Below are 14,477 nucleotides of genomic sequence, written 5' to 3'. Positions count from 1 at the left end.
AAGTATTAAGGACTTGTTCGATTAAGGTATTAATCGAACAAGAGTTTTTGTTTACTGCATCTTTCAACTTATTTGTTAAATGTGCATGTAAATGTGCCTAAGTTATAAGATGCAAATTATTCAGTCACAGTGACCTTTTTAAAGTAACGTTGACATTAAATCAAGCGAACGTTTCCTTTAGTTTACCGCATGACATGATTTCATTTGGAATTGTTAACGTAAGCTCATAAGTTCAGAGTATTATTTTCTCCCCTTTTTAAAATGACATTTGTTAATGGCATGCAAAATTATACAAAACTTTGGCGTTCCAAACTTGCAGCATACGTTTGCACTTTTCACGGAGAATGCAGAGTGCTGCACTATATACAATGCAATAAGATATTTGAATGCTCTTCTCTCGTAAGAATTCAGTATACTGTAACAGGCAATGTGAACTGTTCCATTTCAATAAAAGTTAGAAGACTTTCCCAGATTCTTCAGCAACGTGCAGCTTCTAGCAATCAGAAATATCTCAGAGGAAACTGTGTCGAGTTTGCTCATGACCGAAGTATGACAAAAAAAGTCCGAAAGATGTTTTGGTCGAATGTTCATTTATTGATATTTAAAATAGAAAAAAGTCCAACGCTGCGTTTCTATTTTCTAAAAAAATCAAACGGCACCAAATAAAAAGGCTATATAATGCGGGGAAAAGTATTAACTTAAAAACGTTTAGGGACAATAAGCAAGAAGTTATTTCCGGACTGCAAAATCATTCGACGTGCATTCAGTGATAAATACCAGATTACATTAACTTTGTAATAAAAGTTTTCTAAGATGAACGTACTTTAGACTAAATTTATCTAGAGAATATGAAGACAGGCTTACAAAAGTTTGCTTCTGTTGTCATCAGCTAACACAAGCCAATCTTGTATAAGTTTATGAGCCACGAGCTGAAACATCATATGAGTTCCGACATCAAAAACATTTGATATCGCTAATAATAAAATGAGTTATTAATTTTATCTTAAATTATTATAACTATTACAAAGAAAGTTTACTAAGTCATGCGCACATAATGTCTTTTCTGTAATATTAGAGCAAGGTTAGTAAAAGAAAAGAAACAAGAGAGCTAGGTTTGGGGTGTTTTGGATATGTTCTTTCATATATACATATCGGCTGAAAAACTACTCTTCTGAAATTCAGATTTCAGAAGAGCAGTTTTTCCCCGTTCCTCTACTTCTAAGTTACGTCCTAAAGAGAGCTATAAAGTGATTAACCTTTCATATAATGGCTTACCGTTGAAAAGTCTTCTCTCAAAAAGTAGTAGACTAATGCAACCTTTGAGATTATCTCTCTTTCTTTGTAAAGAACAGTTAGCGCAACATTCAAAATATACATTACCTTATATGTTAAATTTTACTTTGATGCTTTGCGATTATGTATTCTTTTCCTCTGACCATCGACTCCCTTCCTTTCTTGCCAGTGTTGCTGGTTTAGAGACTCTTGTCTTCTTTAAGAAATGCAACAAAAATAGCTCTCTGAGCTAACTAGGTGAGATAGCACAGGTCCGAAATATCCTCGTGACACTGATAAAGAGTATCTATCTAGAGCTGTTAAAAAGATCGATAAAAATATATTGATTTACACGCTCTAAGTGTTAAAAGTGTTTTCAAGACTTCATTTTATTTCTCAAATGACATTAGCTCTCCTCTGTATCATTTCGTGCTGCCTTGATATTCGATAGCTTTTTTTTGCCCTTTCGATAACAGGCATCATATTCTGTTATACTGTAACAAAAGCTAGATCGAGGAGAAAAGAAATCATGGAAAATTATTTCTCTTTGTGCCCATCGTAAAGGCATTCTGGGTCAGAACTGAAGAATAAAATGCGTACAATTATCGCGAGACTCGAACAATGATTTATTTGATAAACTTCAATCTTCTACTGTAAATTCGGAAGGGCAGAAGGACTCGTAAATTTCTTTTATTTATTTTAAACGAATTTTTTTTACTCCTTGAAGATCAACAGAAAATGTAAAGTCATTTTGGCCGTAACAAAATTTTTATTTTTCTATATGAAAAGCAGAACGTAGAAGAAATACTTGTAATCATATTGTGAAGTTCTCTAACATTGACAATTGAGTTGGATGGTACATATAGCTGTGTACCGATTTGATTACTATTCTTTGTCTTTTATGCAGCAATTCGATTCAGACACGTGATTTCAGTAGCTCGGAAAGTATGGATTATTAATTCACTGATATCGGTCGAATTGGATGAGACACACGGATTGAAATATGACGAATTTGAAGACATAAGTTTTAGTTCGCAAAGAAAGCGAAGGAGAGAGAGAGAGAGAGGAGCGGACTTCGAAGTATCTGGTCTTTCTATATGACAAAAATAAATACTCAATTAGGGCAAAATCAGCTAGGGGAACTGAAAACAGTAAGGGAAAATTACAGGATCGTTCGCTAGAAAATTGATAGGGGTGTTGGGAAACGATTGTTTCAAATGGAAAGAGGAAGGAGGTAAATTTTGTTAAAACAGGTGATTGAGAATGGCTATCGGTTTGATTAACATCAAAAAGATTAGGGATTGGTTATTTGTAGGAATAATTAAACCGTCACAATTTATCCTCCAACTTTCTTCTAAGGCAGAAAGATATAGAATAAAATTGGCGATGATATAGCTGGGCAAAAACTATGCAGAGAATAGGGAACTCAGAAAAAAATACGACTGCGAGTATGAGAGATATGATACACAATGGAAGATGAAGACATTAAACAGCCTAGACAAAATATTAGAAGTGCAGTATCAGATTATAAGGAAGGAAGGACGGAAGGAAGGAAGAAAGAAAGAAAGAAAAGAGCGATCTAGACTTGAGGAATGGGAGCAAAGAGAGGTTCGCTGCGAGGCAGTAAACATTGAATCAGTTGGAGGAGACAAAAAGGATAAATTGCTAATAGCAAGCACGCACGCACACACATATATTATTTAACAGTTGGTACTCAATGTCGGCAAATTAAAATATTGATGACAAATCATTTAGATAAGTAGGATGAAGTGAACATCATAGGACTTAAAAGGATTAAAAGAAGCTGAACGATCTCCTTCAATGACAAACTGGGTCAATCCTAAGGTTAAAGGCTTCCGTGCGATAATTAATATTGGGAAAAAGGATAGGAAGGAGAAGTTGACTACATTCCCTGCATTCCCCTCCCCAACGACCAACCAGTCAACAGCAGAAAAATGATGATTACGAAGCAGCTGTTCAAGCAGTTTCAGCAAAGAGAAACATATATCACAGGTAGGAAAATATCGAAATCAACAGAATCAAATGCATAGCATGAAATATATTCAGGAATAGTAAATCGGTTTCCTTTTATCAAGTTTGGCATATACAGTATGAAATGGTAAATATGGCGAGAGCAGAGATAGTGGATTTTTAGGAACAATATACTTTTTTATGAATGTCGATAAAAGGATGAGAGAAAGTTTGAATGCATAAAAGATTTGGAAAAAGCGTTAAATAAGACGATAGAGTTGTGCTAATGGAATCAGTTCTATATTCCCTGTTTTGCAAATTGGAATTAAGAGTGCGTGCGGAGAAGCAAAAGGAAAATAACCACTGTGAAGACAGTAGTGGACTAGCATGGCGAAAACAGAAGCAATAAAGATAAATACATTTCTTAAAAAGAGTGAAGGAAGAAAGAGTTTTATACTGATTTATATTTTGCGTTTACGGTATATTTGGATGTTGTACTTGCTTTATACTTCGAAGAAGTTGAGAAACTGGACCGAAAGCAGCGGAATCTTTTAATACCATGTGAAATAAAGCTACAGTTCTACTAGCAAAACTGTTTTAATTTATTAATTTATTCCATCGCTTTATATTTTTACAATTGACCTACACGTGGGAGTCGGTTGTAAAGGCTATGACAAGTTATAACATTATGTTTTTGTGATAATATTTACAAACTGAAACTATAAAATAAACGTTACAGTTCTTTTAAAAGTGTATCCAAAATCACAAAAGAACTTCCTTTCTTGTGTCATTATTTCATTATAAATAGTTTCATTATTGAAGTAAATGCAAAAAAGTTGTTGCAATTGATCTCAATCTTCTCTATAACTATTAGCGAAAAATCTAACTTTAGAATAAAAATCGACATTCGGGAACGTAATTTAGCGAAATGACTGTCATACTTAAAATGTAAGAAGATAGGATCTTTAACCACATTTTCTCGCACGTACGGTTGTTAGTGCTATTGTCTTTGAATTATATCAGCATGTGTGTGTGTGTGTGTGTGTGTGTGTGTGTGTGTGTGTGTGTGTGTGTGGTATAAATAGAAGGGGTGAAGCTGGTCAGATTATTGAAGTCTTATATATACAATAATAATTATGTTAACGGCTCTCGATCTTAACTTTATCCAAGTAGTGTGGTTGTCTAGAAGTGTGTGTTTACGGACCTGTTTGTGTTGCGTGGGCAGAAAAAAAACCCGGAATAATTTATTGGAGAAAACACTGCTAATTATATGGGCTAACTGCAGCCTCGATGTAAGAGGACTTTCTAGGAATTCCTACACTCATCGTCGGGAATCGAATTCAGATTCTCTCGAACCGAGTGACAACTGGGTGTTCAAACCACTACACTGTCATGGAGGAAAGTTCTTACACGTAGTTCGATTACTTCGTAAAAGAAATTATTCTGTACAAGTATAAGATACATGAAATTTATGCGCGTAACTAGATACACTGTGCTGCCACTTTATCAGGTTCACCTACCTAGTAGCGTGTTGAGCCTCCGTTAGCCTTCAAAACAGCCTGAATTCGTCTAGGCATGGATTGAACAAGATGCTGAAAACGTTGTGCAGAATGGAGTACCATGCAGACATGAGTGTGTCACGCAGTTCCTTGAGATTCGACGGAGGTGTAGTCCTTTCTAGCTCATCCCAAAAATGTTCAATAGGATTGAGATCCGCAGACTGAGCGGGCCAATGCAGCAAAAAAACCATTGTCATGTTCCTGGAACCATTCCATGGTGATTCGGTCTTTGTACACCTGCGCATTATTCTGCTGGAAGTAACCATCTGACTGAGGATAAACTGTCAACATGGCACTTGGTCAGCAACGATGTTTAGGTAAGATGTGGCATTCAGACGTGGATCTGTGGGTATCAATGGACCCAACGTGTGCCAAGAAAACATTCCCCACACCATAACACTGCCCCCACCACTTTGCACAGTAATTGTCAGACATGACAAGTCCATGGATTCATGTTGTTTTCGCCAAAATCTGAGCCTAACATCAACAAAATGCACCAGGAACTTCGACTCGTCAGACCAAGCAACTGTTTTCCAATCCTCGATAGTCCAGTGCTGGTGTTGCTGTTCCAACAGGTGGCGTGCTCTCTTGTTCTTCATTGATAATAAAGGTACGCGATATGGCCGTCAGCTGTTGTAGCCCATTCGCGATAAAATGCGACTAGTGGTTCGTTGCGTTATTTTGTTCTGCGCACCAAGGTTGTATTCTGACGTGATGTGCGACATTGTGTTCCGTCTGTTTGCTTGCACAATTCTAGCCATCCTCCTCTGACCTCTCTCATCAGCAAGCGATTTTCTTCCTCAGGAGTGCCGTTGAGGATGTTTTCTGTTCGTTGCACCGTTCGTTGTATCGTTTTCGATACACCCTTGAAACTGTGGTGCGTGAAAAGTTCAAAGTGCCGTTTCCGAGATGCTTTTTCCAGCACGTCTTGCACCTACTACCATGCCACGTTCGAAGTCCGTTAGATCACTCCCTTCCCCCATTCTTTGTACGCTACGGTTTGCACGCTTAACTGATACTATAAAGGTTGTTCTGCTGCATTTATATCCACAACTGTGGTCATGTGGCTTGCAACGTCGTGGGACAAACCATTTGTGTGCACAGCAGGGGTATACCTAATAAAATGGCAGTACAGTGTATGTAGCTCTCGCTAGCTACTACATAGTCACACGACACATTAAAGATTTGGGTTTCCATCGTGTTGACTGGATAAATTTTTATGGGTTTTTTCATATCGGGCTAGTTAGGCGGTTTTGGGAGACCTTTTTTGCCCTCCTTACTATGGTTACTCAGTTTTTTTGTCTTTTAAAACAGGAAGAGCAATAAGTATTTGGAAAATCTACAGATTACATTCTGATGCCTCATGGTGGATGAGTCACCTGGATGCTAATTCCATAAAAACGGCATACGTTTCTCTGAGTATAACGAGGCAGTTACTGTGGTGCTCGTTGCTGGGTTTGGTTTATTATAATTTATGTCCTAAAGTCATGAAATGGTAGCATATCGTGTCTGTGAATTTCTCGCAATATATGATTGGGTTGACTGTTTTTAAGAATGAAAAACCCAGAGTTTTGTTTGTTGTAGTAGGGTTTTAGCAGCATCAGCGACTAAGGCCACATTGGTCCGTGTATATTGTCTGTAAATTGCCTGTGTTCTGATCTCTATTTTCTGTTTGCTGAACAGAAAATCCGAGTTTCCGGAAGCAAAAATCACGGTACCCTCGCTTGAGATCGACTAACTCAGCCACGTTGTGAAAAAGGTCCATAAAATTTCAGGTCTTTTCCACTCGGTGTGGGGAGAACGGCGGTCCTACCAACTGTGTTACCCACGAGGAGGAAAAATCCAGGTGTCGGGGGAGGGGGATACCATGCTACTCTTATCCGGTGGTAATTACTGTGCAACAACTATTCTAAAAATATTCCAGTACAAATACATCCTATCATTATTTAATGTCATTTAAACAGAAGAAACTACAATAAGGCAAAATATTTGAGATGACTGTAAAACATAAACTTTTCAGAATACACACTATAATGGAAAACTTTGTTCTTCGTATTGTTTTCAAATTGTTTGTTTTTGTTGTTGTCGTTTATTTCTAAATGTTTACAACTCAGCAGATGTTTATTATTGTCTGTGTTTGACGAAATTAGCTAAATATGACCTAACAGCGTAGTGCGCGCGTGTTCTATGGCCGGTTTGTCCGTTTATTGGATTGCAAATCCAAATTTCGGGTAGAAAACGATGCAGCCCTCGCCCGAGACCGACTAACTGGACTATTAAAAAAAAAAAAAAAAAAAAAAAACAGTAATTGTAACTACTATTGTGGCGCTCACAAAACGTAACACACTTGTACACTTGTATAAATGCGAAGACCAGTATTAGCCGGCATACTTTTAACAGATGTAATTTATACATTTATGTATTTAACCATTTAATGAATGAGAGTATAATATTAAGGTATACTGCTTTGTAATATCTCAAATTGTGTTTTGTTTCACTTTTATCACAAAACCTAGTACCCATAGTTTTTGTGACTACGCTTTATTATTATTATTATTATTATTATTTATTTTTTTTAACGAAAATCCCAAACGCGACAGGTATTAGAAACTATATTACTTAGCATCATGCATGAGTTGAAGGATGAGAAGACAGAAAACACTTGTTGACATTAGACATGAATTACTATAGTATAGATATTTTGGGAAATAGATGAAAAGGAAGGTTTTTCCAAGAAACCAAAATATAAGGGATAAACGATGAAGAGAAAAAGTTGGTTCTCTGAATTTAGAGTTAGACAGTGAATGGATACTGCCTTTTTGCGGCATGTGTTCTGACAGGTTTGAAAGATAGAAGGGGAATTACAATGTCAAGAAGAACAGTGCCCATTGAAAATATCTACAGAAAAGTGACAGAAATTTAACATTTCTGAGACAGAATGGCAAAACTTTCTAAGAGCTAGGCTACATGAACAATTGTCGTATAATTATTACACTTTTTTCTAATTAACTAATTAGTTAATTAATTAAGATAGTTTGGGAGAAATCCCTAAAGTTACTCTCTAAATTGGTTGGAAGGGCTTACCTGTTAATGTGTTATTGAGTTTAATGACACATCAGCTACTAGGGCCATATTGTGTCTTCCCAATGATGAATATGAAATAATAACTATTTTATTCGTATATCCCTATACGATTTAGAAAAGTAAATAGTCTTTTTTATTAGGATCATCTCCCAGAATCTGCAATAAATTCATTGATGGCTGTGTATTAACAATTGATTTAAAGGCGTTTAAGCGGATATTTTGGAAGTAGGGACAGTCCACTAACAAATGGCGAATGATCAGTTACATAACAAGATCCAATGTTAGTTGTACATTGGAGAGCGTTGTCATTCGTTAATAGATACAGGTGAGTGAGGTGCGTATGCCCAATTCTTAGCCTTCCTAAAATTGTTTCTTCTCGTCTGCTGTCTCCTGGAAGCTGGAGAGCCACAGCTTTGGTTCTGGTTTTATTTGGTATAGTTTGTTTCCTGGATAACTTCTTCAGATTAGTGACCAGCTGTTAATGTGATCCGTGAGTGGAGTCTCTTGGTCTGGTTGGGGAAGACTGGGTTTGAAGGAGTGGACTGACTGTCCATACGTCGCTTTTCGGAAGAAGAAGCTTCAGAGTTGGAGTTGACTTGTTGTAGCCAATGGGAGGTTGTTGCGTGGCGAACCTGGGGGATTTTGGATACATATTATGGAGGTAGATTTGGATGGTCCTTTAAATTGTATCATTTCGATAATAAATTACTTAATCTATCATGTGATATAATATTGTAGTGTCTATCAATTCATTAACATAATAATGAACAATCACGAAGACTTCACCCTTCCAAGTAATTAGTAACGTTATTATTGTTCTGTTTGTTAAGCACCATAGTAACTAAGAGTATGAGGTGTCAGTATATTGCATATATTCTGTGCTTGATTTGCCTCTTTGCTGGACGGAGTTTCTGGGGTAGAAAAAAACAAAAAACAAAAAAAAAACAAAAACAAAACCAAGTGGTCTTCGTTGTCAAAAAATCCCGATAGTTATTATTATTATTATTATTAAATCCGTTTATTATTGTAGTAAATGTTTGCTTTCACTCGTTTTACACAGCCGACTGGCTAGAAGGGTGCACAAAAATGCAAGAATAGCAATTATTTACAATATTTAAAAAAAAAAGTGCAATTATTCACAATATTAAAAGAGGAAATTGTTTACAGTATCTTACGAAGCAAATGTTCAACGGTGATTTTATGCTGCATTTTCACTTGTTACAGGATTATTACTTCTTAATTATAGTATTGCGTCTTGTTCTATCTTCTTTATCCGAGTAGTTTTATCAGAGGTGCTCCTGTTCTGTAGATGAAGTAAGCTGTGCGCTTCAAGTGGATCGTCACTCTGCTGCTTGCTTTCAGAATATTTCACAGGATCTATTGCTAATGAATCAAAAAGGTTGCCTGCGTTGTTCGGAAAGAAATTCTTTAGACAGAAGAAGTTCTTTGAGTCATTGAGGGGATTCGAACCCAGACCTTTTTCCAGCCTATGTGGTAAGAGTCCCTCAATAACGCGAGGAATTTTTATAGGTTTTTTTTTTCACAGCGTGGCTGAGTTATTAAGTCTGATCAGAGGATTACCTGTGTTTTCCACCCAGAAACTCGGATCTTTAGTCCAGAAACAGCAAACCGACCAAAGGTTACATGCGCTTAGCAGACACAATACACTGGCTCTTTATATCCTAAGTTTCTTTGGAACTTAACATACCTAACACTTCTAGCTAATATTCAACGACAAGCAATCAAAACATCACAAATTTCACCCAATCTGATGCGTTGGACATTCAGAACAATTTTTAAATCGCAGTTGGGAGGAAAAAACGTGTAACCCACAAATGAGAACAAATATTTCTGAACGGTTCACGCCACTTGTGCAAGAATTTGATAATATACATTTATCTCTGTAGTGTTCAAGCATTTAAAGGGGGCACAGTTCATTTCGTTTAACTCCTTCAAACAGTTAACATTAAACAACACTTCGCTGTTCGCTAACAATGAAGGTTTAGAAGGACGACTTTCTTTTCCGAAAAATGATCCAGCATCAGTAGTGCCGACTTTAGATCGCAGAAACTGCAGATGCATATCGAGACATCCAGTTAACGAAAGCACGTGATAATAAATGCGTATAATGATACGCATTCAAAACAAAATTCGCCATATTCATTAACCTTCTTATCAAAATAAAGCTATAGTTAAACATCACCTTACCCATAGAAAAGAAAAATGACGAGCCTATATACATTAACACTATCTTTCTAGGAACTAGTTCTGAATAAAGTAGTCTTTGGCTAGCTCCATTATGCATCCGACATGTATCATCAGCCCATTCAGCTGGATAAATAGGTGGCATCAGACACAAGACTTAGTCCGACAAAAGTTTCAGTATTCTTTGGACGCTCGCCAATCACCTATGAGAGGATCTAAACAGTTAATTATAGCATTGATTAGCACTCCACCCTCTGTTAACCGATAGCTATTGTACAGCTTACAGGTGCTTAACACTAAACGATCGCTAGGACTCAGGAAAGTTGGTTGGAGTTTCAGTCCTGGGTGAATAGCCTTTACTGACTATAAATATATGACTACGATTATTACAAAGCCGATAAAATCGCGATTAAAGAAAGCTAGCACAAAGAAAATCAATCACAAAAATGGAGAGTGTTTGTTGGAACATTTTACCTTGTCTTTTAATAACATACTTAAATTTAATAACGCACGATTAATAATATAATTATAAGGTATATTGTTGAATATATACAATATAATACAATCGTAAAGTATATACGATACATTTTATAATTATTTTTGTTCAGTTCGGCGTGCAATGTTATTAATAGAACCATTTGTTTCGTTTCAGGTAAAGCAGTCCCTTACGTGGAAATGACCGTGGCTCATAGCTCTATCCTCACGATGCTCGCTATCAGTTTTGAACGTTACTACGCCATCTGTCGTCCACTGAAAGCTGGTTACACCTTTACCAAAATGAGAGCTTTGGTTATAATTTTTGGCGTTTGGCTGGTAGCCATTATTATTACTTCGCCCGTGTTGGCAATTGTAAACTACTCTCAAGCGGAATACCAGGATGGTACCATCGTGCCCGTGTGCTTAACAGATGTACGTACGTTATGGCAACGTTTTTATTTCTTAGGAGTCATAATTACGCTATTTTTCATCCCATCTCTAGCACTAGTGGTTGTTTATTGTTACATTGTGCGACATCTAGTAGCAATTAGCGAAACTCTGTCTTCTTCTTCCGAAAAGCGACGTATGAGAGCCCGGAAACAGGTGGTGGTGATGTTAATTGCCGTGTTGCTTTGCTTCTTTGTATGCCTCCTTCCTTTCAGAGCTTTTACCGTGTGGATAGCCCTGACCACTCCAGAAGAACTTCAAGGACTAGGAATGGAGGCATATTACAGCCTCCTTTATTTCTGTCGGCTGCTGCTGTACACGAACTCTGCCCTCAATCCTCTCCTCTACAACGCAATTTCTTCGAAATTCAGGGATTCTTTGCTAAGGGCACTCGGTTGCAAAGCTGGAGGTCGATCGCAGATTGTTCTTCCAGCGAGTTCTTTGTCTACCAACAGCGTCAAACTGAGTCTGTAAAATGTACGATTCGGTGCTGCCACCTAGTGGGACCATTAGTCAAGTAATAATTTTAGATTGTTTGCGATTATTAGATTTGAGAATTGTAGTGGTTGTGTGCCAGTTAATCAAATAAAGGAGAATAGGAAACTATAGTTTAAATGAAATATGAGTTTTCATTTTAATTCCAGTGTATGAACGAGCAAAACAACTATGCATATTGATGTTGATGCAAAACAACGACGCATATCTCTGAGTATCAAAAGTGACGATCACAACCAAAGAAGGTCAGTCGGATTTAAAAAAGAAATTATTTTTTACAGGTAGGATTTATACAAGTTACTATTTTGAGCTTATACTATTCCACAAATGTTTCACAGGTCCAGTTGATAGCTTATGAACCTGCGAGGAAGAGGCAGTATGCAAGTCATAAAGTATGGAAAACATGAAGTAAGAAGGAAACTCAATGGCTGAAACACGTACTGTGTTCTTAATCAATTCCTTGCACGCTTCTTAGTTCAAAAGATGATGTGATTAACGAAACAGAACCTTCCAAAATATGGACCACAGATTCGTGAAGCAAATTTGATCATTGTATAAAAACATTAAGGGAATCAATCCTGTTGCCTCGAAACTTTACTACACATGTTGGACAGACAACTTGTGTGATCGAGACCCGATCACACAAGTTGTCCGTCCAGCAAAAAATCAGTCCTGATCATTTAATTAACTTTGTTATTTCAAACAGTTCCGGGAATTTTATGTAGGAGTTGTTATTGTTGTAGAGTTCTAGGAGCATCAGCAAATTAGGTCACATTGCTCGTATATAATATGTCGGTAAATTGTGTGTGTTTTCTGGTCGATTTTTCTATTTTCTGGACGAAAAACCAATGCTACCTTCGCCTGAGACCAATAACTTAGCCACGTTTTGAAAAAGGACAATAAAAGCAGATAACAAAGGCAGATAACCAGAAATGTATATAGAGGTTGTCCTCAAGGCTCGGTTTTTGGTCCTTTGCATGAAATATAGTCTTTTATGAGTTTTTGGAGACACAAATTGATGGTATAAATTTTATCGTTTGTACTGATGACCTGGCAATCCTGGCATGTGGAATTTTTCGTTCACAGATTGAGGAAAGATCGGAAGAGACTCTAAATAGAGCCTCTTCTGGATCTAAATCGAGTCCCTTCTGTGACGTGAGGAATTTTTAAGGGTCCTTTTAATAACAGAGCTGTTAGTCGGTCTCAGGAGAAAGTAGGTGGTTTTTTGTCTCCCGAAAACTCTGATTTTTCGTCTAGCAAACAGAAAATCGACCACAGAACACACGCTGTTCATAGACATATATAGACGAAGTATGAGTCGCTATGTGTAAAACCCTACAACAGCCAATCAACCTCAGTACATGTACCCAGTAAGATTTTGATACACTCATTTATATTTTAAAAGATATTTCCCTAATATCCTTGTAAGAGTCGAATTAATATTATATGTATGTTGCTAAATCTAATCCAAAGATTTACTTATTCTCTTTGGTAAATTCCCAAAAATGTACACTTTTATCAAAGCAAAGGGTAGCATATTCACCATATGCGGAATATAGTGAATATGTAACACTGACAGCCTTGCGGGGACTTTAGCTATATTCCCCCATGCTGTTGTCTAAAAATCAGAAAAAACAATGAACCAACTAATTATCATTTTACCCCTTTTGCACTGTTACCCACAATCTTTCGGGGATAGCGAACATATCTTTACTGCGCCCTTGTTTAAAAATCGGAAAAATGATAATTGGACAGTGTGTAAAGGCAAGTAATGATAATTTCCTTCTTCATTTAATTTTTTGATATTTAAACAAAAGCATAGGGGATAAACACCGATGAGCAAAAACATTATAACCACCTACCTAATATGATGTTGATCCTCCACGTGCAGCCAAAACAGCTCATATCCGGCGAAGCATGGACGCTACAAGATTTCTAAATATTTCTTGTGATATCTGGTACCAACACGTAACCAGCAGATCTTTTAACTCCTGTAAAGTCCGTGGTTGAGACGCCGCAGATCGGAGTTGCTGTTCCAACACAAACCACAAAGGCTCGATGGGATTGATGTCTGGGGAATTTGGAGGCCAGGGCAATGCCTGGAAGTCTTCCTCATGTTCCGCGAACCACTCTCGAACATTCCAGGTGGTGTGGCATGGCGCATTATCCTGCTGAAAGACGGCACCGACGGAGGGGTAGACCGTTGCTACGAAAGGGTGTACCGAGCCAGCAATGATGTTTAGGTAGAGTGTATTTAGTGTCGAGCGGCACCAGGAGTTTCCCCCATCTCCGCGTTGCTTTCATTGTAGGTGTGCCATTTCACTGGAACGGCCACGGATTTAAGAGTATGGATATTGTATATGTATAGTTTATGTACCGTTGTTGTTCTGGCCATTTAACCGCTGTACCCCTGCTGAAGCCTAACGTTGTCCGCACTCAGTCCCGTGGAGGCAGGCCAGGTATACCAGCATTATAATTATTTACTCTGGCAGATCCTGCCACCTAATTTCCTGGGACATCACTGGCTAGGACAGAACCTAAAAAAATTGATCTTTCGCGTGGGGAGTAATAGCGCTAGGATTTGAAAGGCCGAAATTATTGGCAAACAGTAATTTGGACGTGTAGGGCAATCGCTTGTGAACAGATAGAGTAATAATAATAAGAAATATTCATTTATTGCAACTACAGCAAGCCCATCACAGCACTTCTTCTTCTTCTTCTACAAATGAAACAAATATAAAAAAAAAAAAAAAAAAAAATCACAGCCTATTCTATATACAGTATAACCCTCCAGGGATCCGTGTTTCTGGCTGTTGAGACGAGTAGCTCCCAGGATTTTCTTTTACTCTTTTGGATTTTTTCTGTGTATAAGTTTCTTGCCTCCCTATATCACTGTCTTAAGGCCTCCACCTCAGCCTGTGGCGAAGACCTGCGGGCCCTTTGGAATTGTTTCCTTCTATTTTCGAC

The 14,477-nt window shown here is 37.5% G+C and overlaps 1 protein-coding gene across 1 annotated transcript in view; it reads left to right on the top strand.

Moving 5' to 3' along the window:
- Nucleotides 1-11,489, top strand: part of LOC150089658 (growth hormone secretagogue receptor type 1-like) — a 41,942-nt gene extending 30,453 nt beyond the window's left edge. The window contains exon 2 of the mRNA XM_090390067.1: nt 10,744-11,489. Coding sequence (XP_090246193.1) covers nt 10,744-11,489 — 746 coding nt within the window. The remainder of the gene's footprint in view (nt 1-10,743) is intronic.
- The last annotated feature ends 2,988 nt before the right edge of the window (nt 11,490-14,477 follow it).

This window comes from Mastigoproctus giganteus, chromosome 2, assembly GCF_048544385.1.
Source record: "Mastigoproctus giganteus isolate SK-2022 chromosome 2, ASM4854438v1, whole genome shotgun sequence".
Classification (NCBI taxonomy): Eukaryota; Metazoa; Arthropoda; class Arachnida; order Uropygi; family Thelyphonidae; genus Mastigoproctus; species Mastigoproctus giganteus.
The sequence above is the reverse complement of the archived record's forward strand: the minus strand, read 5'-3'. Positions and strand labels throughout refer to the sequence as shown.